This window comes from Procambarus clarkii, chromosome 45, assembly GCF_040958095.1.
Source record: "Procambarus clarkii isolate CNS0578487 chromosome 45, FALCON_Pclarkii_2.0, whole genome shotgun sequence".
In the NCBI taxonomy this organism is placed as follows: Eukaryota; Metazoa; Arthropoda; class Malacostraca; order Decapoda; family Cambaridae; genus Procambarus; species Procambarus clarkii.
Window position 1 is genome coordinate 3,276,340 of NC_091194.1, and position 27,904 is coordinate 3,304,243.

Here is a 27,904-nt window from a genome sequence, read left to right on the forward strand (position 1 = left end):
AACTTGGGAAGGGGGCCCCAAGCCCCAAGGGCAGTACTGTACTTACAGGGCACCTAGGGAAGGTAACCCTAGGCGCATGCAGCTCAAGTACTGAAGAATTACTCCTGGCTCGTGCACACCCTAGGAGACAGCCACCACACAAGGGCACAGAGCTGAAGACAAAAACCGGAGCCAGAGCACGTGACTTCAGCCTAGCGTGTCAGCCTCAGACCTGGGGTTTTGGATATCCGGTGCAGGGGGTCTGGGGCTCCCTTTTCCCTCCCGGGGAGGGGAGAGCTGCTGAGACGGCGACGCAGTGACGTCATGCTCGTTTGCTCATTTTTGGTTTGAGGAGTTCTGTCCACTAGTTCGGCTTTTAGTCACAATTTCTCAACCAGAATAGGGGTTTGTTTTGAGATGCTTATCTTTCTGGATGCCTGACCCAGTCGATGGCAGACATAGAATGCTTCCAACCACATGAGGGTTTCTATAAGCCATTGCTCCTCGTGCCTCTCTGAGGGGGGCCAGGTTCTGGCTTGTGGTCCCCGGTAGGCCTATGAACTCCTTTCACACCGACTGATGCTAAAGTCTAATATTAGCAATATCAGCCTGCTCCAGAGGAGCCAACGGGGCTGCCCCCAGAAAAAGGTGAGAAAGGTAAGATACTGAAAAAATGATAGAAACATTGACAGCCCTTTGGGGCTATGAATTGGATTGCACCCAAGCAATCCAACTCTTACATAAAATCGAGAGAGAAAAAAAAAAGATCCCTACATCAACAAATCCTCCACAGAAAGAACCAAAAGCCATGGGGGCTGAAAGGCATCCAAGGACACTCCTTGAGCTCCCCTCAACCCCGGGAGCGTGCCACGATGACTCTGGGGCACCTACCTGTTGATGCTATAGAGGATCAATGTCCCCGCAGCCCAATCTCTGACCAGGCCTCCTGATTGCTGATCTGATCAACCAGCTGTTCTTGAAGCTTGATGCAGAGCCAAAGTGCTCACCCAACACCCGAGACAGGAAGGTGTCCTCCCAAGAAGAAGCCTCGTGGCAAGAGGGTGGTTGTGAAGACGAGTGCCCCAAAATCCGGGCAGGACTGGAAGGCTCAATTTCCTCTGCCATTAACGTGGATGGGACCACCCTTAGAGAAGGCTGAGCTACACCCCGAGCTAAACCTTAACCCGAATCCGACACCCTCGGACACTTCAGAATCGGAACCAGGGGAAAAGAGACCAGAAGCAGGGAAAACCACATCCATGGGAAAAGAAAGAGGAGATGTGTACTTAGTCCAGGTGGAGGTCACCAACACCTCTAAATCTAGGTTCCTAAACATCATATAAGCCAACTCCAGGGCACCCAATCAATAAAAATGCCGCAAGCGCCTTAACATGAGCAAACCTAGCTCACAAACTCGGCAGCTGCCTGAAATGCCTCCAACCGGGAGGTGGAATATGTCAATGACCCAGTGAGAGCAAACCTCACAGGACTTGGGATAGTAGGTATCAAAGGCCCAACAGACAGCATGGCAGGGAACACAAAGAATGATCATCATCCTGTAGTAAGGATGATTAACACCCCTCAAACTTGCATTCAGCAAGAGCAGACTTGACAGGCCAAGCCATACAGACCATGCTATAGACCCACAGGTGATTCCCAGGATCTGAAGGATGAAATCAAGCAGACAACCTAGGCACTGGGGCCGCTTGCCACTAGAATAGTCACCAATCACGGCCCAAATTACCAGGCTACGAATGGCAACCAGTGTGCTGTACAGTATAAACAAGCAGACAAACCCCAGTGTGCCTCAACACAGTCAAAGACCACCCTTAGCCAAGGGTGCAAACAGATGAATCAAGGATCCTTGAATAACCAAAGGTGAGGCTCCCCACTCTGGTGGTCAGACCTCTCAAGGATGAACTCCAAAATGCACCAGAGAAGGAAACTGTGTGTAAGGACAGCATTAGTGGGCACACAGGTAAACCCTGAATGCATGAATCCCAAAATGCCAAAAGGGCCAAACCCACACAAGCTGGAACCAAAACATGGGCATGAAGCCTATACTAAATAAAGGATTAATAAAGAAGACAAATAGCCCCCCCCCCCTGCAGATTAACAAAGTTCAAGGATGGCTGGCACTTAGCTTGAAGCAGCAGGGCTTGCCTGCGACCTGACAGACCATTAGCACTACAAGCTGTACCAGGAGGTACAGTATCAGCAACAGTACATAGGTGGCGCGTAAACCAAGGACTGGGAAGGACTGGGCTGTGCCGTCTGGTGGCGGTAATCGGTAATAACGAGTTCTGAGCTAGTCTGAGTGAATCCTTTGTTCTGTGTGAATTTAGAGGCTTCATTCTGTGAACTGTCTAGTTTAGTGTAAAGCATCGCTGACATTCTGGAGGCTTCTTCTGGTGGATTGTCACCTGCTCCCTGCATCTGTGTGAGGGGGGACCAGGCTCTGGACCCGGGTAGTCCAAACATGGCTGAAGAGCACCATCAGTATAGCAATCTCAGCAAGATGGCTTCAGGAAGCCAGTGAGGGCTCTCTACACAATTTAATATAATGTTTAATCTCTTCTTCAATTTAAATTTACTTACTATGTTTGTACTGTTAAAAAACTTGGTTTTCAAATATCATGTAAAAATGCATTATCATTTTTTAATTCTCTTAAAGAACTCAGTATACAGTTTGTTCTACTTATTTTGTTGTTATGCCTGAAATGCTCTACGTATTAGCGGCTTGAGGCAATGTTCTTATCTCGCCTATTAATCCTCCACTGTTCATATATCATAGGTACTGTATGTACTCTCTCCTAAATAAGATATTATTATTATTATTAATGAGAAAATCCGTAGGTGCTGTGATGAGGGTTCGAACTTATGAGGTGGGTGTTCCCACGTTCACGCCCTAGTCAACTAGGCAGGGATCCTCTCGACTAGGCGCCCTAATAAATTTTCTCATTGACACATCACGTTAGTCTGTGTATTATTATTATTATTATTATTATTATTATATGACAACAAACACAATAATGCTTTACCAAACAAACTCAAACTTTGTATAAAATTTTGTGTAAATAAATAATAAACATTTAAAATTCTTACCAAACTCATTCTCTGAACTTGTACTTCAATAGGAAGAACAATAGTGACAGCCGTGGTTACCAACATTAAACCATTGAACACGTAGAAAACTGGAGCATAACTGTAGCTACCAAAGGTTCCAAATTGTGTGTCAACAAGATATCCAGAGATTGGTGAAAATACTCCTGAGAAAATGAAATGAGTTGAATTAGTGTCTTATTTGAGGCTGTCAATTAGAAACTTATAACTCAAAAGTCGAACTTTTTATTAAATAAGTTTATTTTGCAGTGTAGTCACATGTGAACACACACTCAACATCCTAAAGGACAGAAAATACATTTTCTGGGAGGATCTCATCACTAGCTACCTTAGCGTCCTCATCAATAGCTACCTTAGCTTCCTCATCACTAGCTACCTTAGCTTCCTCATCACTAGCTACCTTAGCTTCCTCATCACTAGCTACCTTAGCTTCCTCATCACTAGCTACCTTGGCTTCCTCATCACTAGCTACCTTAGCTTCCTCATCACTAGCTACCTTAGCTTCCTCATCACTAGCTACCTTAGCTTACTCACCTGACTAGCTGACATACTTAAGAACCATAAAAGATTTCATCGATTTACGAGTGCCTACTGGAGACCAGAACTAGAATCGAGACTCTTAGTATAGGCAGGAGAGTCTGAAATTCTAGGGATCAACCACAACGCCTAAAAGAAAAAATCACCAGAAAGGTAGAGCATACTGCATGGTAAACTTGGGCACTAATGTCCCTAACTATTTAAACATTCGTCACCTGGGCCAAACCACTAGACTATCGCTCGTGCACCCCATCAGGTGGCAGCACTGCCCATCAGTAGTCTCAGGACATTACCCCCCACTCATTCTCACACCTAGTGCCCTCTTCACAAGCTCTGTGTTATTTCACTGGGCCCAAGCTCTGTTTGTACAAAGTGTTGGTCATCCATTGGATTTATTACAGCATAACCTTTACACCTTTCCAAGGCTCTGCCTCTTCCGGCATTTCAACACAATGCAGCCCGTCCTCCAAAAATGGGGAGGTAAATGTAAGAGCACAAATAAGTGCAATTATGTACTATTCATAGCAGTCAGGAATTGTACTTATTTTCACTTAGTATTAGATTGTAGTCAAATATATTGTGAATATTTGAGTTTACCTGAAAAACTGAATAGAAAACCACAACCTCACCTAACCGTCTTAGTTTTTGAAGATAATAATTTTATTGCTTCTTAATTACAATCAGTACTTAACCTATAGCTATATTGGTATTATAGTTTTATAAAACTAATAAAACAGAACTAAAATATATCAATAAATTGTAAAGTAACTCAGGATATTTTCCAATTTTGTATAAAATCTCTATTGTTTAATAAAACTGAAAAAGAAATTCCTGATATTTAAAACTTGTGTATAGCAATTTGAACTTGAAAGCTTCATCCTAAAAGTCTGAGTGTCTTAACAGAAAATGAGGAGAATAAATGGGGAAGTATATGAAACAGCCTCATATTCTGGTCAGATTCTGGTCCTGGTCCTCATTTGGCACATATGGGTCAACGGTGTCCAGTGCATTCTTAAGTATGTCAGCTAGCCACACTTGTAGCAATCGTGTAACCCACCAGAAAGAGACATTTCATTGCATTCAACACTATGTTTTACTATAGGACTTTTGGCTCTAGCAGAATTTTTGTTTACCAATTTGTTTTTGTTTTTCTGAAATGTAGGCTACCTATGCTTAGGTGACATTGCCAGTGAGCTCAGGAAACTACTGATAAGGCCCTCCCAGGGCTCAAGTGATGAATGTAATGAAACAGTCTATTCTGGTGAGGCCCTCAGTAGCTCCCTATTCCCACAATGTTTGTCTCCCCTGTTTAGTGGTGGGGTTCAAGTTAAACCACTCATGAATGGGTGGATGGGCTGTCTAATACCCCAGTGACTTGAGATGGCATCTGGTGGCTATCAGGCACATCATCAATAGAAGTCTTTACACTATGACACTGTTTGCTTTAGTACCTTAAGGTACCTCATTTTCTTCAAGCAGTTGCTTGTTTTAGTTTCCCATTGTCAGGAACAGGAATCCTGTACTTACTGAGGGTGAACCCCCCCCCCTCCCCCTAGGACACACTGACCTCCAGGATGCAACCCACAACAATTGCCTAACTCCTGGCTATCAATTTACTGCTAGGTGAAGAGGCAGTAAAAGAAAAGAAAATTCACATGAAAAGAAACGTGCCCAACTGTCTCTGTCTTACCGTGGAAATGGAACCCCAGTCCTCCTAGGTTTTGAGTTAATCTCTAGTACCCAAAGCTCCCCAAACCTTGTAGGGAGCCAGATTCTGGTCCAGGCTCCCAGCAGACAAGGATGTTTCTCAGAGGCATAGTGCATCTCCCTAAGACTTGGCTGAACCAGCACGTATTTCGAGGAGCTCCTTGGGGCCTCACCAGAAAAGAGCATCTTTTTAATGCTTGATGTTTTTCATCTTTATTTCCCTGTGCAAATGCTAAGCATGCAGCTGGCACTCTAGCATGGTCTTGAAAACTAAGACCATAGTGTCTCTCTCAGATATATTCTCATCTTCTCCTGAGGGTGTAAAATAACTTACCAACAGCCAGTAAACCAAACATCTTCTCCCTGCCATAGTCTCCCTTGTACTGATGGACCATTGTGAGGGCCACAGCTTCTAACAATGAGACCAGGATGGCAGCCAGCATTTCTGCAACAGCTCTAACAGCGAAATAAAGCCACAGTGTTAGCTTTGGGTTTCCCTTGATTGTAGAGCAAAGAGGCCTCTGTAGAAACCGAGTCCCATTCACCTGTCAAGAACAAAAGCAAAATGTTCTCAGTGTGTCACTGATGATATAAATGCAAATACCAATGCATAAAAGCTCATTTGTTATAAAAACTAAATTCAACTGGAGTAAATTAATGCACGATAGATACTATGTACTAAATTTGACAACATCTTTGGGTAAATCCTTGTATATTTATTAAAGGTTTCAAAGATATAATTACAGTGGAACCTCTGTTTTCGTATGCCCCTGTTCTCGTATTTTTCGGCAGTCATACTCAATTTTCCGAAAAATTAGATTCGGTACTCGTTGTTTGCATCGGTTTTCGGAGTTTGTTTATACACGTACGGGTCCACCGCAAGTGTGGCACTTCAGTTCACTAGTACAATGTATCTCTCGCCTAGTGATCGCGCTTGAATTCTTTATGAAGAATTTCATTGTTTTTGTGCTTTTTTTGGTTTCTGAACATAAAAGTTCTTATTACATATCATGCCATGGGTTCCAAGGAAGTCAGTAATAATGTTCAACCTAAGAAAATAGTTGAGGATAACAATAGAGGAAAAACAAGAGATCATTCATAGCAAGACAATGCGATGTCTCACTACAAACAAGTGTTAAAACATAGGGAAAAAAGAGTGTCTATAGACAGATTCTTAGTAAAACAAGCAGGGCCACAACCAAGTCGGTGCTAGTGGTATACCTGCAAAACGTAAGAGAGAGAGAGTAACCCAAAAAGGTCATCACTGATGTTACAGTGGAAGGGGACTCCCTTTCCAAACACTAACACCTCTCCTCCTCTCCCCTTCCTCACCTGTCTTCCATATGCCAACAAGAGTCCTCAATAAAGGTAAGGTACCTAAGAGTATTATTCTGTATAAAATGTATTTTTAGTTAATATATTTGGAGATGTGGAATGGATTAATTCAATTTACATTATTTCTTATGGGAAAATTTGTTGGTTTTCATATTTTTCGGTTTTCATTCCGTCTCTGGGAATGAATTAACTATGAAAACTGAAGTACCCCTGTAGTTAAATTTTTAACCCTTGGTATGTGCTATTTATACTAGACAATGCCCTGGTGCTTGGGAAAAAATTATTTTCCTTCTAATACTGTATTGTTAAAATGGATTCTCTGATCACAATAAAAATACAAATAAAATTTTATTTGACTGACTTTGGCCATGGTGCAGCAAGGAAATCTCGTGATGACATCTCAAATCATATGCATTCATGGAGTTATTACCCAGTAGCGGTTGCTCCGGACCAGGTGTGAGGTGGGAGTTTCCACAACGATATTTTTGCACGAACAGCCCACAAGGGCTGTGATGAGGGTTCGAACTTACGTCCAGGATGATCCTCGATGTGCCTTAGTTGATTGTACCACAACATGGTAAAAGACATGGTGGCACAATCGACTAAGGCACATCTGGGATCATCCTGGACTTAAGTTCGAACCCTCATCACGGCCCTTGTGGATTTGTTCATTTGATATATCACGCTATTGTGATTAGTGTGTATATTTCAATGTCTCCGATTTGTTTTTACTCTGGCTTTTTGTGTGGAATGATGAAATTTTCAAATATATTTCTGTCATTAAGATGTGCAACATATTATAGTCGTAGAACAATAAAATACTTTGTACTGTTTTTGCTACTGTTACACTGTATACACACTTTATATACAAGTAAATTTTTATGCACTCTTATAAACTACTAGGCAGTTGTAGTGGGTGAGATACTCTAGTAACCTGTTATCAGACTTCAGCCGAGCTTCAATTCTTGAGGTCATCTTGAGATGATTTCGGGGCTTTTTTTTTTTTTTGTGTCCCCGCGGCCCGATCCTCAACCAGGCCTCCACCCCCAGGAAGCAGCCAGTGACAGCTGACTAACACCCAGGTACCTATTTTACTGCTCCAAATGTAACACCCACCCACCCACTAACACCCAGGTACCTATTTTACAGCTCCAAATGTTTTGCACAGATGTAACTGCAAGCATTGAACCTATTATATCTTATGTGTATTTTTTAGTGCTTTTCCATGGTTTTTTCAAATGCAATGATGCACTGGGCTGTCGATGTTATTTGTATCACAAAACATGTAGAACATAGGTGCACACAAGTACTGTATATTCATGTCACTAATATGTGAACAATTTTATATTCTTTGAACAATAAAACATGCTATTATATATGAATATTTAAAATTTTATGCACCACTGCAAACCAATAAGCATTTCTGGTGGGTGTGGTAACCTCATAATCCAAGCACAGCATAGTGCTACACACTAGTCAGTTGTCAACAGCACTTAACATGGCAAAATGTTTACCAATATGTTTGCAATGTGCAATATTGCAATATGTACATTGCAAACACTATTCACAACACTTAATATTATTAGAATCTTGGTCACTAAATCCTAAATATGAATAACTTTCCACAAGTTTAGTTTCTAAAGGAACATGAGGTCCCATTTAATGATGTGTAGACGCACTAAACCGTGGCTGTGTGCTGTGGATGTCTGTCTCGTGCTGTGAACATAGTAACCATCATTGGGTTCACTGATATCTTAACCTTGTACTATACATAGTTTTTATTAACCCATCCTCCTGTTTAGATAGTACCTATTGTGACGATCGTCAATAGTCACAAATTCGTACGTACAGTACTTAGCTTATATATAATAGTACTGTATACTGACTAATAAGGAATTCTTTTAAAATAAATGAAGCTAAAAAACACTTAAATACTCCTAGGCCTAGTATAGCACGCACATGCACTAAATTAGGCCTCAGATATTGTGCATTAGGCCTTGGCAGGTTACGATAGGTTAGTTTAGTTTGTCAAAGTAATACAAGTAAAAAATAGTTTTCTGGTTTGTCCAACTCGACAGTTCAGATTTCTACGTTCTAATTTTGTTGTACATCGGTATATATACTATGGTCCTCATCGTTCCTGTAAGGACAACCATAACAGGAGGATGGGCTGGGCACAGACACACCTTGGAACCTTTTTTGATAATTACTTGTGATGACTGCTGCCAGGAATAAATTCCATTAGAATTATTACTGCTATCATCATCATCATCAGCACTTGTGCATATTATGCACATATAATTTGCAGATGCTAATTATATTATTATTGTTGTTGTTATTAATGTAATATTTGTTACTCTTTTGTACTTTGTATTATGCAAAATTTAAATGATAAAAGTGACAGCATATATGAATACAACTTGTGTTAGTAATAATTATATCTATTAAAATACTGTGTCAATTTTCTTACCAGTTCAGTAGCATTACAGATAACCTCACAGTACGGGGCCGCTTGACACGTGAGGCCTGTGTACTGATTGATATCTGTACTGAAGTCTTCCAGCTTGTAGTAACACATCACCGTGTCACCTTCTCTTTTATGTCGTGCAGGTTCTAATGTTCTGTTGAATTGTAGTGTTATCTGTAACCCAGATATATCAATATTAGTAGTGCAGTATCAATGTTTTTAGCAGGTTATTATTTTCTCAATATACAATATCGTTTATTTTTTTCCACAATATTACCCTATGTCAGTTTCTTCGAATAATTAAATAACTGACCGTATCATTATTGAATGTTCGGTAGTCCTTTTTACCCGAGGCATGGAAACGCATGACGGGTGGTGTTCCACGAACCACGAATCTCTCGGCTTCATCCAGCTCTTCATCTGTTGTGGTGGGTTTTGTACTGGTTTCTCTGCACACGTTACGACACTCTGTAACCCTGTGTTACACAAGGAACATATAGTATACTGTACAGTACTAAGTAGACACACACTAAACGAAACTATTGTTTAGTGGGATGCTTAAGATACACTAATCAAAATTAATTAATATTTCATTGTGTTGGGGGACAGATAACCAGTGTATATACAGTATATACCCCTGGCGGCACCCCGGGCGGCACCCTAAATGTTTCAGGTGGACCGGAACATTTAGGTCACCAACTTGCACACACTTCCACCACCCAAGTGTTAAGCAACATTTTTCTAATTATATTAGTATCATATATGTAATGGTGATGGAACAGGTCTGTATTGGAGGAGTTTGTCTGAAAAACATTAGCTCTGAGGAGTAAGGCAAGTTGCAAGGATGAGTTGTCAGCAATAATGTGTGCCAATGCAGATGGCACACAAAATTACATGCAAACAGTGTTAGATGGTTGGAACAAGTTAAGTGAGGTGGTGGAGGCCAAAATCGTCAGTACGTAGTTTCAAAGTGCCACATGATGGAGTACTGTACTGGAAAGACGGGACGCCACGAGCGTAACTATAATTCTGTGTCAATGCCTCATTATGTTCTTCATTGTACCTGGATGGGGTTCCAGGAGAACTACTTCCTAAGTCTGGCCTCAGAACCAAGCTTGACTTGTGAGAGCTTGGTCTAACAGGTTGCTGTTCGGAGCAGCCCGCAGGCTCATGTGTCCACTACAGACTGGTTGGTTCGGCACTTCTTGTGATGCGCACTGCTATGGCCCACACATAAGAGCTTCCATTTTTCAATATTAAAAAGCACTTGTCAGTCATCCAACCACTTGTGGGGTTCATGTAGATCTCTCTGTAAGGTCTCAATATTATTTTCACTTCCCACTTTACCATCTGCAAATTTGATGATTTAGTTTGTATATTCTCATCTATGTCATTGATGTATATGGCCCAAAATGGAACCTTCCAATACACCACTCACAACATTTCTCCAGTCAGAGTCATTTCCGTTTAGAAAGACCCTTTGCTTTCTTTGTTTTAACCATCGTTTTATCCACTCTAGTATTCTACCATTTATTTCATGCGCTTGTAATTTCCTTGCCATCTTCCATGTGGTACCTTGTCAAAAACTTAAATATTAATAATATCACCAGGAGGAAGATTAACACCTATTTTCCATTTATAAATCCTAATTACTGTGCTCTCAAATATCATATTTAATACAAATATTGGATTAAGTTAACCCCTATCTGTAAACAGAGAAAACTTGTCTCACACAAAGGACGACGAGTGGAAACCAACTGGCTGTGGACAATCATGGCCGCAGGAGTCTACCACCAGAGCACCCCCGAGGGAGTCACACCGGAGTGTCAGTGGGGGTTCAACTGCTGGTGACACCTCACACGATGGCACAAACAATAGAGCTGTATGCATCAGTGCAGCTGTAAGCATCAAGGTTGCATTAATATTTAGCACTAACATTATGTCACTACATAATCTGAGATGGTTATATATATATATATATATATATATATATATATATATATATATATATATATATATATATATATATATATATATATATATATGTAGTATTCAGCACATTTATAAATACACAATATATGAGGTGTCTTATTTAATTTGTAGTTATTTTACATAGTTAATTGAGTTCTAATATAATACAGATTTAACATATTTACTCAAAACTTTAATGGTATTCATAGAATTAAGAAAATTATAAAAGAGCAGAGAGGGACGGTGGGGAAGAGGTGCTCCACAAAATGTATAAGCTACATGTCCCTGTTGCGGAAAATATAAATGCAGCTAAAGGTTGAGTGTATAGCTGGTAAACAATTGTGCATTCCCTTCTTAAAACAGACTTAAGCCATAACAAACAACTGTAATTCAAGATAACTTTCCTGTACCCTTTTCCCATGACTTTGCAGACAACACTTACTTATACAACCCATCCTCCTGTTTAGATAGTACATTTGTAACTGTGCACCATTATACTAGCTAAACGATGGTGTACTAGCAATAAGTACTAGCTAAACAGGAGGATGGGCTGTATTATCAGTGCTATAGATTCCCCTCACACACATAATGTGCTGCTCTCACCAAAGATCATGCAGACAATGGTGATGGGTCGGTAGTGGCCCAAACGGTCGGCCAACATGCCAACAAGTGGAGGGCCAAAGAGCGAGGTGAGAGGCAGGACAGAGTTGATCCAGGTGATCTCATGGATGCTCAGCCCAATGTATCGCATGTGGATTGTCAGGAATGGCATCAGGCAACCAAGAGCTGCAAATAAGAAAACAACAAGCTCGTTAGCCCATTTCCAAGCATTTACACGACAACTTACAAAATCCCGTACATCTTCCCTTAATAACGACATTTCTTTATACAGTATTCATTAAACAGTTTATGAGCTTTGAAGCACTACGAGGTTGTTTATAACAATAATCACCTTGGATGGTGAAGTTTGAAGAATGTAAACTTTAATAAATGTAAACAATACTACCATGATTAACATGTACAGGTTTCATAAGTGGTTATGTAAATGCTTGATGAACCATGGCCCTAAATGTCCTGTGACTATAATATAAATTAATAATTTTTATACCTGCATACTGCAAAACACACTTCAAAATAGACTTGAATAGTGTGTGTGTGTGTACAAATTATACCCATAGGTAAATAGAAAGGTTTATCCATATTTTCAAATGAAAACTACAATAAACAGACAGCCTCACCCCCATAAAAGGTGAAGAGAAGAAGTTTGAGTAGGACGAGGTTCTTGTTGATGCACGACATCTTTCCTTTTTCCTCCAGCTTGCCAACAATCTTGGAATGTTTGACCACACCAACTAAATACCTAAGTGTCTAGTTAAAAGGTACAAAATAATGTATGTACTGTCTATATATGTATATATTTATATGTATATATATATAAATATATATATATATTTATATATATATTCATATATACATATATATACATATATATATATATATATACTGTATATATATGGGCTAAGTCTTATTAATGGTGTTGGTATTCTTCAAGGAAGTATGTAGGGCTTTGAAGTGTGAGGATTCCTCCAGGGCTAGATGGAGAGTGCAGTTGGACAAGGGAAGGTGTCGTGTGTTGTGGAGGTGTAGCAGGAGGGGGAACAACAGCCCTAGGTGGAATGTGTCCGGACTCAGGTCATCAGGGCTGGGGCTGGATAATGCTGGTGCTGCTGCATTTGATCAGCTTTCGATGCTCGTGGCCACTCATGGCCACTTCTCGTTTATCGTCTCAAACTTCTTCAGGAATACATCTGCAAGTATCAAAAAGATAGTTTTAGGCCTTGGATATTTTTTCTAGGAAGGGGGGGGGCCCCCTTCAGTAATTCTCCTAGTTTTATACACATAGGTAACTAAACATTAGGCCATCACACAATGCCCATGAGACCCATCTGTTGCATACCAGAAACCAGGACCAGAATGTGGTTCGCTCTATGAAGTGTAGGGAAGCTTGGGGATCAGAGAGCACCTCAAAACCAGGATCTACAAAATCAAAACCCACTACAACCATGGGTGCAGAAAAACAAGTTAATACATGAATGAAAGTAATTCCATAGTAACCATTGCAAATGTTCACTGCTGCAGGGGGGAACCATCCTAATTATAATGCCCTTAACTGCTACCAGGTGGTAACCCAAGTCACCCATAATCCCAGTTGGAATACCGTCTCATTCATTTGTATACTGTGACAGGATTCCCACTGCTAGGCTACACTTATACAGTTTCTCTGTAGATGGAGCCTCTATTTCATTGGGGCTATTGCTTTATCCTACTTTACATTTCACAATTGTGTTTCTGCTACCCACATTACATTTCTCTCTAACCATCTTCTTCTTTAGGTTATCTTGAGATGATTTCGGGACGTAGCGTCCCCGCGGCCCAGTCCTCGATCAGGTCTCCTGTTTGTTACACACACCCCGGGAAGCAGCCCATAGCAGCTGTCTAACTCCCAGGTACCTATTTATTGCTAGGTAACAGGGGCATCAGGGTGAAAGAAACACTTTGCCCATTTGTCTCCACATCCACCATGGATCAAACCCGGAACCTCAGGACTACGAATCCGAAGCGCTGTCTACTCAGCTGTCAGGCGCCCTGACAAGCCAGGTGAGATAGCAGAGCTAATAAAATATACAGAAACACTTTACTTTGCGCATTGAAACAGTGACTCAAGTGGAGTTTAATTTATAGAGTTATGAATGGAATTATAAACCATGGCTAGGGTTTCCTTCCCTGAAGTCTGCTGGCATTTTCTTTTTGTCCCTTATGAATATACTGTATGTGTGCACCAAGGTGTTTGGGGGAACTCTATGAATTAAACTCCACTTGAGTCACAGATTCTATGCGCACAGTAAAGGATTTCTCTATATTTTATTAGCTCTGCTATCTCACCTGCCTTGAAAGGGGCCATAAGGACTGAGCAATATTCCACATAATATAGCACCAGTGCTTTGAAGAATACTATCACTGGTGTGGCACCTCCTTGTTTTGAAGATTCTCATTATCCACACTATAACTTGCTTCGTCGTGTGCTCTAAATGTTAGCTCTTTGGATATTATTATTATTTCCGAGATTTTTTACATGAATACCCCTTTCTTTAAGGTTTAACTGGGGTCTTGCTCGAAATGCTCTGCGTATTAATGGCTTTAGGTATTGTATGTACTAGCTCTATAAATCCAACATTACGTTTGTAACTCATCTTCTGTGTATGAACTTTTACCTGAAAACATATATATATATATAATATATATATATATATATATATATATATATATATATATATATATATATATATATATATATATATATATTCTGTGCTGGCTAGGGTTCGAGTCTCCTGGTGGGAAAGTGTTCTAAAGTTATATATATATATATATATATATGTCGTACCTAGTAGCCAGAACTCACTTCTCAGCCTACTATTCAAGGCCCGATTTGCCTAATAAGCCAAGTTTTCCTGAATTAATATATTTACTATAATTTTTTTCTTATGAAATGATAAAGCAACCCTTTTCTCTATGTATGAGGTCAATTTTTTTTTATTGGAGTTAAAATTAACGTAGATATATGACCGAACCTAACCAACCCTACCTAACCTAACCTAACCTATATTTATAGGTAAGGTTAGGTTAGGTAGCCAAAAAAAGCTAGGTTAGGTTAGGTTAGGTAGGTTAGGTAGACGAAAAAACATTAATTCATGAAAACTTGGCTTATTAGGCAAATCGGGCCTTGAATAGTAGGCTGAGAAGTGCGTTCTGGCTATTAGGTACGACATATATATATATATATATATATATATATATATATATATATATATATATATATATATATATATATATATATATATATATATAATATTTTATGTATCATGTACCTGGATTGTACTTGAAAAGGGTTCGAGGAGTACTACTCCCCAAGCCCAGCCCGAGGCCAGGTTTGACTAGTGATAGACAAGTGGGTTCAATAGACAGGGAACTAGTGAGTGGGTCCAATAGACAAGGAACTAGCAAGTGGGTCCCATAGACGGAACTAGTGAGTGGGTCCAATAGACAGGGAACTAGTGAGTGGGTCCAATAGACAGGGAACTAGTGAGTGGGTCCAATAGACAAGGAACTAGCAAGTGGGTCCCATAGACAGGGAACTAGTAAGTGGGTCCAATAAACAGGGAACTAACAAGTGGGTCCCATAGACAGGGAACTAGTGAGTGGGTCCAATAGAGAGGGAACTAGTGAGTGGGTCCAATGGACAGGGAACTAGTGAGTGGGTCCAATAGAGAGGGAACTAGTGAGTGGGTCCAATAGACAGGGAACTAGTGAGTGGGTCCAATAGACAGGGAACTAGTGAGTGTGTCCAATAGGGAAATAGTGAGTACGAGAGACTAGGGGATAGCGAGACAGTAGAAGACATAGCAAATTACAGCGACTGCGTCATACTGGAACCCGTATATATAAGTTACTGGCAAGGGACCAGATCCAGATACACACTCTCAGAGCTAAAATGAGATTGCGAGCTGCAGTTGCAAGGTCGCTTTGAGTGTAGCACAGCTTTGTGGAGTCAGTTGTGTAGCACAGCTTTGTGGAGTCAGTTGTGTAGCACAGCTTTGTGGAGTCAGTTGTGTAGCACAGCTTTGTGGAGTCAGTTGTGTAGCATAGATTGTATGTGCTGGGCACAGAAAACACTGAGCATAAATGCCACATAAACAACGACCACTGTTTTAGTCTAGGAAGGCATAGCGAGAATGAAGAGCATAAGAAGAGATAAGGAGCGGGAGAGTGTACGGTTACCTTATTGGAAAAGGGAATTACCAGGTCAGAAAATCCCTGGGGAGAAGGGATACAATGGAGAAGAGAGGTCAGAAAAGTCAACACACAGGATATGATGGACAAAAAAGTCGAAGAAAGATTTATACTACCACTAAGAGTTACGGGAAGCAAGACGAGCATTACCATAGGGTTCAAGAGACAGTGTCTGCAGGCAAAGAGAAGGACCAAATGAACACTGAAGAAATATTGAGAGCACAGCGCAGGAGGAAATCACGATGTATGCAACTGGAAGGAGGAGGAGTACACATTGATTAGGAGAGTGGCAGAGGAGCAGTACGAGTAGCCAGAGTGATGGCACCACTGCCAGAGTGATGGCACCACAGCCAGAGTGATGGCACCACAGCCAGAGTGATGTCACCACAGCCAGAGTGATGGCACCACTGCCAGAGTGATGGCACCACACTCAGTGATGGCACCACTGCCAGAGTGATGGCACCACTGCCAGAGTGATGGCACCACTGCCAGAGTGATGGCACCACAGCCAGAGTGATGGCACCACTGCCAGAGTGATGGCACCACACTCAGAGTGATGGCACCACTGCCAGAGTGATGGCACCACTGCCAGAGTGATGGCACCACAGCCAGAGTGATGGCACCACTGCCAGAGTGATGGCACCACTGCCAGAGTGATGGCACCACAGCCAGAGTGATGGCACCACAGCCTTGAGAGCTCTGGAGCTGCTCTTCATACTGATGAGTCTCTCAACACAACAAGACATAAAGACAAACCATAGTTTGTGAGTCATGACATTAACCTGGGGACCTAGCCCGTGCCTGCAGCCCCCCCCCCCACACCCACACACACCTACCAATCCCCTCCCCCATCCCCACCCCCCCACCCCTATGCATATATCCCTATCCAAACACACGTGTGCTACTCCACCAGCTGTTAGAAGGAACTTGGCTGACAGCCCACACTCCTGTACCCCACACCTGCCCCAGCCCCCCCACACTCACTCCCACACCTGCCCCAGCCCCCACACTCACTCCCACACCTGCCGCAGTCCCCCACACTCTTGCGTGGAACTCTGTCAAAAGCCAGATAGACAGTCAACCCAACTATCTCTTTCCTGTAGAATCTCTGCGGGTCTCACAAAACTAGCTAGATTTCTTACACAGGATTTTCTTTCCTAGATTGCTGTGTGTGTGTGTGTGTGTGTGAGGAAGAAATGATGAGGTAAGGAGTGATGAGTAGAGAGGTAGAGTGTACTGGTGTAGAGTTATCATACTATCCATCACCCTAATGCTTCTCTTTACACGGCAAGTTTCACACTTTCACCACCTTGAGTGAAGGCAATACTCGCCACACTGTTCCCAGGGCGAGTGCGACAGTAACTTGCACTCAAGGACGCGAGTAACTCTACAGGTATCAGGAGTAAACACTCGCTTAACTTGGACGAGTCGGCTACTATGGTCACGTCTTACTACCAGGACTCCTAGGCTGAGGGTAAGGCCTAGTACATCCACTCTGGGTAAGGCCTAGTACATCCACTCTGGGTGAGGCCTAGTACATCCACTCTGGGTGAGGCCTAGTACATCCACTCTGGGTGAGGCCTAGTACATCCACTCTGGGTGAGGCCTAGTACATCCACTCTGGGTGAGGCCTAGTACATCCACTCTGGGTAAGGCCTAGTACATCCACTCTGGGTGAGGCCTAGTACATCCACTCTTGGCTTGGCTGCCTGCGACCTTTCTCAGCATATGCGCGCCTAATCCAGTAAGAATCCAGCAGACATACTTAGTACACAGCGGCTGACGCGAGTGGAGTTCTTGGTGGTGTCGGTGACCTGACCCATTGGCAGCGGGGACACCTCTGGCTCACCTTGCCTTGATTCCGGAGGGTCAATGTCCTTGTGGCCCGGTCTCCTGGGTGGGGGTCTGGTCAGCCAGGCTGTTGGACGTGACTCCTCGCAGCCTGACGTGTGTATCACAGCCTAGTTGATCAGATATTCTTTAGAGATGTTTATCGAGTTCTCTCTTGAACACTAAGAGGTCGGCCAGTTACGCCCCTTTGTGTAGTGGAAGCGTGTTAACAGTCTCTGGTCTCTGATGTTGATAGAGTTCTCTCTCTCAGAGTACCCATTGAACCTCTTCTTTCCATAGGGGTATTCTGCACATCCTGCCATGCCTCCTATAGTCTCGTGCGATGTTATTTCTGTGTGCAGATTTAGGACAGTCCCTCTAATATTTTCCAAGTGTAAATTATTATGTATTACCTACCTGCGCTCAAGAAAAACACAGATTTAGGCATTATAGTCGGTCTCGGTAATTTAGATGGCTTATTGAGTGGATTCTAGCAGTAAAGGATCTTTGCACGCTCTCCAGGTCAGCTTTCAAAGGGGCTGTCATTGTGCGACAGTACTCCACTCTAGAGAGCACTAGCGTCTTGAAGAGTATCATCATTGGGATGCATCCTTTGCACAATGATAGCACAGTAGCGTTATGTATCAATGAGAAATCGTTTTATCATGTTAATTAAAATTAACATGACTAAAGACATTGGTAGTTGCTTGGGGGCACTAAGGGAGCGGGTTCGATCCCTTCACGTGGCTCCTGCTGCTGTGTTGATGGCTTCACTTGTGGGAAAAGTTCTTGTTATCCAACCTTTCATTTTTCTTGGAGTTGTGACGGCTGCTTTATTGTGTTCCTTGAGGGTAAGGTCTCCCGACACAGCCAATACGTGAAGCAAGCAGTGAGGCAATACGTGAAGCAAGCAGTGAGGCAATACGTGAAGCAAGCAATGAGGCAATACTTGAAGCGATAGATGAATCAAGACAGGAGAAGTGAGAGGTGAAGCAACATAAAGAGCAGGTGAAGCAAGGCCAAAGAAGCAAGGAAAGGTGAAAAACGGGGAAATGAAGACAGGCAGGTAAGGCGAGTCAAGTGAAGCAGGGGGTGACGCAGGGGGGTGAAGCAAGGAGTGAAGCAGTTGGTGAAGCAAGGAGTGAAGCAGGCGGCTGATAAAGCCTGGAAGACCTTGAGCTTCTCCAAGGTGATCTTCCTGCGCAACACCCTGGCCGAGGGGGGCTGAGGGGGCCAGAAGGGGCCGAGGGGGGGCCAGAAGGGGCCGAGGGGGGCCAGAAGGGGCCGAGGGGGGCCAGGATGGACCAGGAGATGCGGCCCATGGACCACATGCGGTCCGTTACCGCATGTGGGCGTGATTGTTGATGTGTGGACCCAATTACCGCGTAACGTGGTGGAGGCGAGGTCCCTTCATTGTTTCAAGCGTAGGTTGGACATGTGTATAAGTGGGATTGGGTGGTTATAAATAGGAGCTGCCTCGTATGGGTCAATAGGCCTTCTGCGGTTACCTTTATTCTTATGTTCTTATGTTATCCTTCTACAGGCGGCCCATGGACCAATTGCGGTCCGTTATCCTTCTACAGGCGGCCCATGAACCAATTGCGGTCCGTTATCCTTCTACAGGCGGCCCATGAACCAATTGCGGTCCGTTATCCTTCTACAGGCGGCCCATGGACCAATTGCGGTCCGTTATCCTTCTACAGGCGGTCCATGGACCAATTGCGGTCCGTTATCCTTCTACAGGCGGCCCATGGACCAATTGCGGTCCGTTATCCTTCTACAGGCGGCCCATGAACCAATTGCGGTCCGTTATCCTTCTACAGGCGGTCCATGGACCAATTGTAAGATCAGGGTTGGGTGTAGTGGTGGTAGGTGTGGTGGTGGTGGATGTGGTGGTGGTGGGTGTAGTGGTGGTAGGTGTGGTGGTGGTTGGTGGCAGCAGTAGAGAAGGCTAGGCGGGCTCCCCGGCCCCCAACAAGAGGATAGTGTGGTACACTATCGAGTTCACACCCCACCAACCATCCTACACAGCGAGCCCTACACCTCCCTACAGCCACGACATACGCCAGTACCCAGACCCAGCAAGTCTTTACCAAGTGTAGGGTGAGGGCCGAGGTGCAGAGAGTGTAGTGTTCCTGTGTATCGATCCCCGAGGTCAGTGTCCTCTCCCTCACCCCCACCTCTCCCCCCTCCCACTAAATAGGTACCCGGTAGTTGGACAGTTTGTTAGGGCAGCATCCTGGGATGGTCAGTAGATGACTTAGTAATTACACACACACACGCACACACACACACACACACACACACACACACACACACACACACACACACACACACACACACACACACACACACACACACACACACACACACACACACACACACACACACATGATACACCGTGCTCACCGTTGGGTACATAGTGGGTCAGCCAGAGGCTTAAGGCCCGCGGAGGAATATCCGTGCAAAACAAAACAAAATAAAAACCCACATTGGGGACCTGGGAGTAACACCAACTTGCGGGTCGTGTTCCAGGGAGAACTGGAAGGGTAAGGCTATGGGAAGGAAGTTTTCCTCCCTTCCCATGAGCTATGGAAAGGGAAAGCTCGCAGCCTGCTAACAGGAGTCACAAGTCATCTATTCCTGTACCCACTTGAAGCACAACAAACAAGAGGAAGACAGAAAAACACAATGACAAGCAAAGATACACAGAGAATGGCAGACATTCACACAGATAAATATACAAGAGAGAGAGAGAGAGAAGTCCTCAATGGAGCACAATCGGAAAGCGACTCATTTGGTGTCGGGGTTCCACAGGGCCGTGTGCTTGGCCCTCTGCTGTGGAATGTCTGTTTCAACTGATCTACTTCATCTCATTCCTCAAGCTCAAGCCTATGCTGATGACAGCACTCTAACCTTCACATACAGAAAGGAAGACATGTCAACCGCTGCAAGACTCAACAGTCACCAACGTTCAGCTATGTCTACCTAGGAGCAGGAGATGGCAGGAGATGGCACATTTGCGGCTGAGAAAATACAAGCAATGAAGATAACCAGACGGCACATGGCAAATCAGGCAGACTTACAAATGTGTGGCAAAACCCTACAGTTCACAGATGAAATTGACATTTTGGGAATGAAGTTCGACTTTTCAATGAAGAGTCTTCATTGTTTTTTCAATGGCCGACCCCTCACAGTGTTCAAGAGAGAACTGGATAAGCACCTCCAAAGGATACCTGATCAACTAGGCTGTGATGCGTACGTCAGGCCGCGAGCAGCCGCGTCCAACAGCCTGGTTGACCAGTCCAGCAACCAGGAGGCCTGGTCGACGACCGGGCCGCGGGGACGCTAAGCCCCGGAAGCACCTCCAGGTAAGGTACACGGTAGATCAGGTCAAGTGACCACATGAAGGCTCTAGGCACACAGTTGGCTACAGGCTCACATCCTCTTCCTTATATGATTGTTACCTAATGTTGTTCATGAAGAAAATTGATTCCCATTGATGCATATAACAGACTCATGAGATAAATGGGTCTCTAGAAGCAGGCTTCAGATGAGCTGAGGTAGGATAACAGCTCTTGCTTGCAGTTTCACTACGTCAATTGACAGTCTTTATGAACCCTAATCTTAGTTTAAAAAAAAATTAGGAACGAGAGAGAGAGAGAGACAGTGAGACAGAGACAGACAGACACAGACACAGACACAAAGAGAGAGGTAGTAGTCTTCCATTAGACCCGTGTTGGGAGTCCGTCTGCCGTCCACCAATCACTTCTCATACTGCTCAATGTCACTGCCCTGCACCAATCAGCACTCCTCAGTGTCAATGGTCGTCCACCAATCACCGCTCTACAATGTCATTGTCCGCACAGCAATTACTGAGCTGGGAATTATCGTACCTCTCTGGTAGGCACAGTGAAGGCCAATCATGTTAGATCAAGTCCAAGTGCAGTGAAAAGCTCTGTACCCCAGGGCACAGTCCTGGCACCGCTGCTCTGTACCCCAGGGCACAGTCCTTGCACCGCTGTACCCCAGGGCACAGTCCTTGCACCGCTGTACCCCAGGGCACAGTCCTTGCACCGCTGTACCACAGGGCACAGTCCTTGCACCGCTGCTCTATACCCCAGGGCACAGTCCTTGCACCGCTGTACCCCAGGGCACAGTCCTTGCACCGCTGTACCCCAGGGCACAGTCCTTGCACCGCTGTACCCCAGGGCACAGTCCTTGCACCGCTGTACCCCAGGGCACAGTCCTTGCACCGCTGTACCCCAGGGCACAGTCCTTGCACCGCTACTCTGTACCCCAAGACACAGTCCTTGCACCACTGCTATTTCTCATTCTTATCTCTGATATAGACAAAAACACTAGCACAGCTTCCTGTCATCCTTTGCAGATGATACAAAAATCACCATGAAATTTTTTTTCTGTAGAAGATACTGAAAAAGTACAGACAGATATAAACAAAGTCTTCGATTGGGCAACTGAAAAAAAATGTTTAACGGTGACAAGTTCCAGGTACTGAGGTATGGTGGAAACAAGGAACTTGAACTAAACACAGGGTACAGGACACAATCAGACCTACTCATAGAAGGAGAGCAACAGGTAAAAGATCTAGTAATTTTTGTGTGCCATTTAGTGAACATAACCGAGCACATATAGCAGCGGCCAGGACAATGATAGGATAGGATTATGAGAACGTTCACATCCAGAGACCCCACAGCAATGGTAATACTATTTACATCACTGGTGCTGTCCCGTCTTGAGTATTGCTCGGTACTCACTTCCTTCTTTCAGAGCGGGAGAGATCTCTGAATTAGAGGGAATACAGAGAACATATTGAGCACGCACAGAAACGATAAAACATGTAAATTATTGGGACCGTCTCAAAGCTCTCAAAATGTACTCTTTGGAAAGGAGACGAGAAAGGTATCAAATAATATATACATGGAAGATACTGGAGGGCCAGGTCCCAAATTTGCACAGTAGAATAACAACATACTGGAACGAAAGGTACGGAAGGAAATGCAGAATAGAACCAATGAAGAGTACAGGTGACATAGGTACAATAACAGAACACTGTCTGAACATCAGAGGTCCACAGCTATTCAACACCCTCCCAGCAAGGATTAGAAATATTGCCGGAACAAAGGTGTATATATTCAAGATCTGGTTGATGGGGTTCTGGGAGTTCTTCTACTCCCCAAGCCCGGCCCGAGGCCAGGCACGACTTGTGAGAAGTCTACAAAAGGCACTTAGGTAAGTTCTTGCCAAAAGTGCCGACCAACCAGGCTGTAGTTGATATGTGGGCCCCTGCGGGTCGCTGCAAGCAACAGCCTGGTGGACCAAGTTATCACAAGTCGTGGCTGTCCTCAGGCCGGGCTCTGGGAGCAGAACTTACAGACCCTTCACCAAGTCTGATGCTCTAGGTGTCACGGTCAACAGGGAAGTGTCGTAATCACTGCTCTCAAAGGTGGTTAGATTACCTTCAGTCAAAGGCCCTCACATCGTCCCCAAAATGTTAAATCACCGTGTTGATGGATCGAGTCGTTAGTGGATAATAGGCCTCGAATGCTTGTTTGGTGCGGTGAGGCGACTCACACGCACACACACACACACACACACACACACACACACACACACACACACACACACACACACACACACACACACACACACCGGTGGGGGTAATGTGTGTGTATGTGTGAATATATATAAAACAAATATACATGTATATATACAAAAGAATGGGGGTGATAGAAGAAAATATTAGTGTTCAGTAAGAATCTACAAGATCGTCTTTGAATACTCTTTATTTTCTTCTCCGAGGATATGGGTCCCTACAATTGCACCAGAGGTGGTACCCTCATACCTTATATGTATATACAGTATATATATATATATATATATATATATATATATATATATATATATATATATATATATATAATATATATATAATATATATATATAGCACTGCCCCCTGTCACCAGTGCTCTTGCATCTGGGTGTAACTGGAAGATGTCTCGAAAAGTCGTCTTCGTTCGAGGTGAAGATAAATAAATAACTGTAGAATGTATTACACTTATTATAAAATTACACAACGTTTCGAACCTACATGGTTCATTCTCAAGTGACAGGAAAGTACAAAGCATATTGGATTTATACCATTAGTGGGGGTCAGGTGTAGACAAACAGACCAATACAAATGGGTCAAGAATAAGGCATAACGGAGAGAAAAGAAAGGCGTTAAAGGAAAGGAGAAAATAGGCTCTGATTCACAAAGATTAATCAGGTGTAGTGGACGTAGCATGTTGGGCAGTGTCTTCTATGTTGGCATCTTCACGTTCCGGTCTTGTTCTTACTCTCATGGTGGGTAGAGTGAATAGTTCCGTAATTTGGGTATTTATGGTGAGTTGTTCTATTTTTATGTCGATTGCTTCAAGAATTTGTAATCTTCTTACCTGGTTGATGGGGTTCTGGGAGTTGTTCTACTCCCCAAGCCCGGCCCGAGGCCAGGCTTGACTTGTGAGAGTTTGGTCCACCAGGCTGTTGCTTGGAGCGGCCCGCAGGCCCACATACCCACCACAGCCCGGTTGGTCCGGCACTCCTTGGAGGAATAAGATCTACATCTTGGGTTTTATCGATTATACGAGTGTTTTATTGAACATTTCTCTTGTTAGGGTGATGTCCTGGGCTTGATGAACCTTACTGAAAGTGAAGATCATCTTCAATCAGGTGTCCCCCAAAAATCACATGAGACAAGCCTAAGACATCACTCTAACAAGACAATAATGGCGGCTTAGTCTGTATTTACAAAACAGTTTACGAGCTCCGAAACACTCTTAGGTCGTCCTTATCAATAGTAATTACCTCAGAGGACGAGTCATAGAGCTTGGAAGATCATAGTGTTTAGTGAACACTGACTGGACCGCCTTTCCTGAGGTAAGAGGTTCAGGCGGCTAGTAGAGAAGTGCCTATAGTGTACCGTGGGCCGGGTCACACAGGTAGAGAGGTAAGTGCCTGGTGTACCGTGTACCGTGCTCCGGGTCACACAGGTAGAGAGGTAAGTGCCTATAGTGTACCGTGTACCGTGCTCCGGGTCACACAGGTAGAGAGGTAAGTGCCTGGTGTACCGTGCTCCGGGCCACACAGGTAGAGAGGTAAGTGCCTGGTGTACCGTGTACCGTGCTCCGGGTCACACAGGTAGAGAGGTAAGTGCCTATAGTGTACCGTGTACCGTGCTCCGGGCCACACAGGTAGAGAGGTAAGTGCCTGGTGTACCGTGCTCCGGGCCACACAGGTAGAGGTAAGTGCCTGGTGTACCGTGTACCGTGCTCCGGGCCACACAGGTTGAGAGGTAAGTGCCTGGTGTACCGTGTACCGTGCTCCGGGCCACACAGGTAGAGAGGTGCCAATAGTGTACAGTGTACCGTGCTCCGGGTCACACAGGTAGAGAGGTAAGTGCCTGGTGTACCGTGTACCGTGCTCCGGGTCACACAGGTAGAGGTAAGTGCCTGGTGTACCGTGTACCGGGCTCCGGGTCACACAGGTAGAGGTAAGTGCCTATAGTGTACTGTGTACCGTGCTCCGGGTCACACAGGTAGAGGTAAGTGCCTGGTGTACCGTGTACCGTGCTCCGGGTCACACAGGTAGAGGTAAGTGCCTGGTGTACCGTGTACCGGGCTCCGGGTCACTCATGGTACACAACAAGGTTCACACAGGAACAGCAGGAGGGCCTCACCTGGTTACTTCCGCTTCCGGATTTTGTTTTTGCTTGCGTGTGCGTGCGTGTGTGCGTGCGTGTGTGCTTGCGTGTGTGCTTGTGCGTGTGTGCTTGCGTGTGTGCTTGCGTGTGTGCTTGCGTGTGTGTGCTTGCGTGTGTGCGTGCGTGTGTGCGTGCGTGTGTGCTTGCGTGTGTGCTTGCGTGTGTGTGCGTGTGTGCTTGCGTGTGTGTGCGTGTGTGCTTGCGTGTGTGTGCGTGTGTGCTTGCGTGTGTGCGTGCGTGTGTGCTTGCGTGTGTGCTTGCGTGTGTGTGCGTGTGTGCTTGCGTGTGTGTGCGTGTGTGCTTGCGTGTGCGTGCGTGTGTGCTTGCGTGTGTGCGTCTGTATTTACTATTTGTGTCTGCAGAATCGAGCTATTAGCTCTTGGACCCCGCCTTTCTAATTTATTTTTCCTCTATTAAATCTATTATATATATTTCTAACACACATATCCCCAGGAAGCAGCTCGTAGCAGCTGTCTAACTCCCAGGTACCTATTTACTGCTAGGTATACAGGGGCATCAGGGTGAAAGAAACTACCAATTTCTTTCCCTCCCCAGGGGATCGATCCCCGGTCCTCACGACTACGAATCTCGAGTACTGTCCACTCAGCCACCAGGCTCCCTGTGTGTGTGTGTGTACTCACCTAGTTGTACTTGCGGGGGTTGAGCTCTGGCTCTTTGGTCCCGCCTCTCAACTGTCAATCAACTGATGTACAGGTTCCTGAGCCTACTGGGCTCTATCATGTCTACACTTGAAACTGTGTATGGAGTCAGCCTGGTTGATACCTGGTTGGTACCTGGTTGATGGGGTTCTGGGAGTCTTCTACTCCCTCAAAGACCGGCCCGAGGCCAGGCTTGACTTGTGAGAGTTTGGTCCATCCAGGCTGTTGCTTGGTGGACGCCTGCCTCAACCCTCCTGCCGCCCACAGCAACACCGACGCCGTGTCACCACACACGGGCGGGTAATTGCTAGGAAACGAGGACAGGAGGCAGGGGAGGGGGGGGGGGGAAAGAGGGGAGGGGGAGGGAGGAGAGAGGGGGAGAGAAGTGGAGGAGAGACAAAGGGAGTGAGACCTACCATGCATTACAATGCGAAGATTTCGGGGCTCAACGTCCCCGCGGCCCTGTCCTCGACCAGGCCTCCTGGTTGCTGGACAACCAGGCTGTTGGACGCGGCTGCTCGCAGCCTGACGTATGAATCACAGCCTGGTTGATCAGGTATTCTTTGGAGGTGCTTATCCAGTTCTCTCTTGAACACTGTGAGGGGTCGGCCAGTTATGTCCCTTATGTGTAGTGGAAGCGTGTTGAACAGTCTCGGGCCTCTGATGTTGATAGTTCTCTCTTGAACACTGTGAGGGGTCGACCAGTTATGTCCCTTATGTGTAGTGGAAGCGTGTTAAATAGTCTCGGGCCTCTGATGTTGATAGTTCTCTCTTGAACACTGTGAGGGGTCGGCCAGTTATGTCCCTTATGTGTAGTGGAAGCGTGTTGAACAGTCTCGGACCTCTGATGTTGATAGTTCTCTCTTGAACACTGTGAGGGGTCGGCCAGTTATGTCCCTTATGTGTAGTGGAAGCGTGTTGAACAGTCTCGGACCTCTGATGTTGATAGTTCTCTCTTGAACACTGTGAGGGGTCGGCCAGTTATGTCCCTTATGTGTAGTGGAAGCGTGTTGAACAGTCTCGGACCTCTGATGTTGATAGTTCTCTCTTGAACACTGTGAGGGGTCGGCCAGTTATGTCCCTTATGTGTAGTGGAAGCGTGTTGAACAGTCTCGGACCTCTGATGTTGATAGTTCTCTCTTGAACACTGTGAGGGGTCGGCCAGTTATGTCCCTTATGTGTAGTGGAAGCGTGTTGAACAGTCTCGGACCTCTGATGTTGATAGAGTTCTCTCTCAGAGTACCTGTTGCACCTCTGCTTTTCAACGGGGATATTCTGCACATCCTGCCATGTCTTCTGGTCTCATGTGGGGTTATTTCTGTGTGCAGGTTTGATACCAGCCCCTCTAATTCTCGGGGCTGGAAGCGATGACAAGACAAGGGGGCAGGCAGTGACAACAGGAAGGGGAGAGAGAGGGAGGGGAGAGAGAGAGAGGGGGGGGGAGAGAGAGAGAGGAGGGGAGAGAGAGAGAGAGGGGAGAGAGAGAGAGAGAGAGGGGAGAGAGAGAGAGAGAGAGAGGGGAGAGAGAGAGGGAGGGGAGATGGAGGGGAGAGAGAGAGGGAGGGCGAGACAATAGTGCACAAGTTCAAGGTTAACTCCCCATACCCATCCTGGAAGCTCCTCCTCCTCCTCCTCGTCAAGGACTAAGTCACACATCAACTAATACTCTCCACAACATTATACATC

General features: G+C 44.7%; 1 protein-coding gene across 2 annotated transcripts in view; it reads right to left on the reverse strand.

Moving 5' to 3' along the window:
- Positions 1-27,904, reverse strand: part of LOC123769990 (major facilitator superfamily domain-containing protein 6) — an 80,275-nt gene that overhangs the window by 8,249 nt on the left and 44,122 nt on the right. For both annotated transcript variants that reach the window (XM_045761528.2, XM_045761526.2), the window contains 7 exons: positions 12,358-12,927; positions 11,723-11,905; positions 10,881-11,046; positions 9,462-9,624; positions 9,152-9,322; positions 5,681-5,891; positions 3,085-3,248 (listed from right to left, as the gene is read on the reverse strand). In XM_045761528.2, the coding sequence (XP_045617484.1) occupies positions 3,085-3,248; positions 5,681-5,891; positions 9,152-9,322; positions 9,462-9,624; positions 10,881-11,046; positions 11,723-11,905; positions 12,358-12,418 (1,119 nt within the window). In that variant the 5' untranslated portion in view covers positions 12,419-12,927. The remainder of the gene's footprint in view (positions 1-3,084; positions 3,249-5,680; positions 5,892-9,151; positions 9,323-9,461; positions 9,625-10,880; positions 11,047-11,722; positions 11,906-12,357; positions 12,928-27,904) is intronic.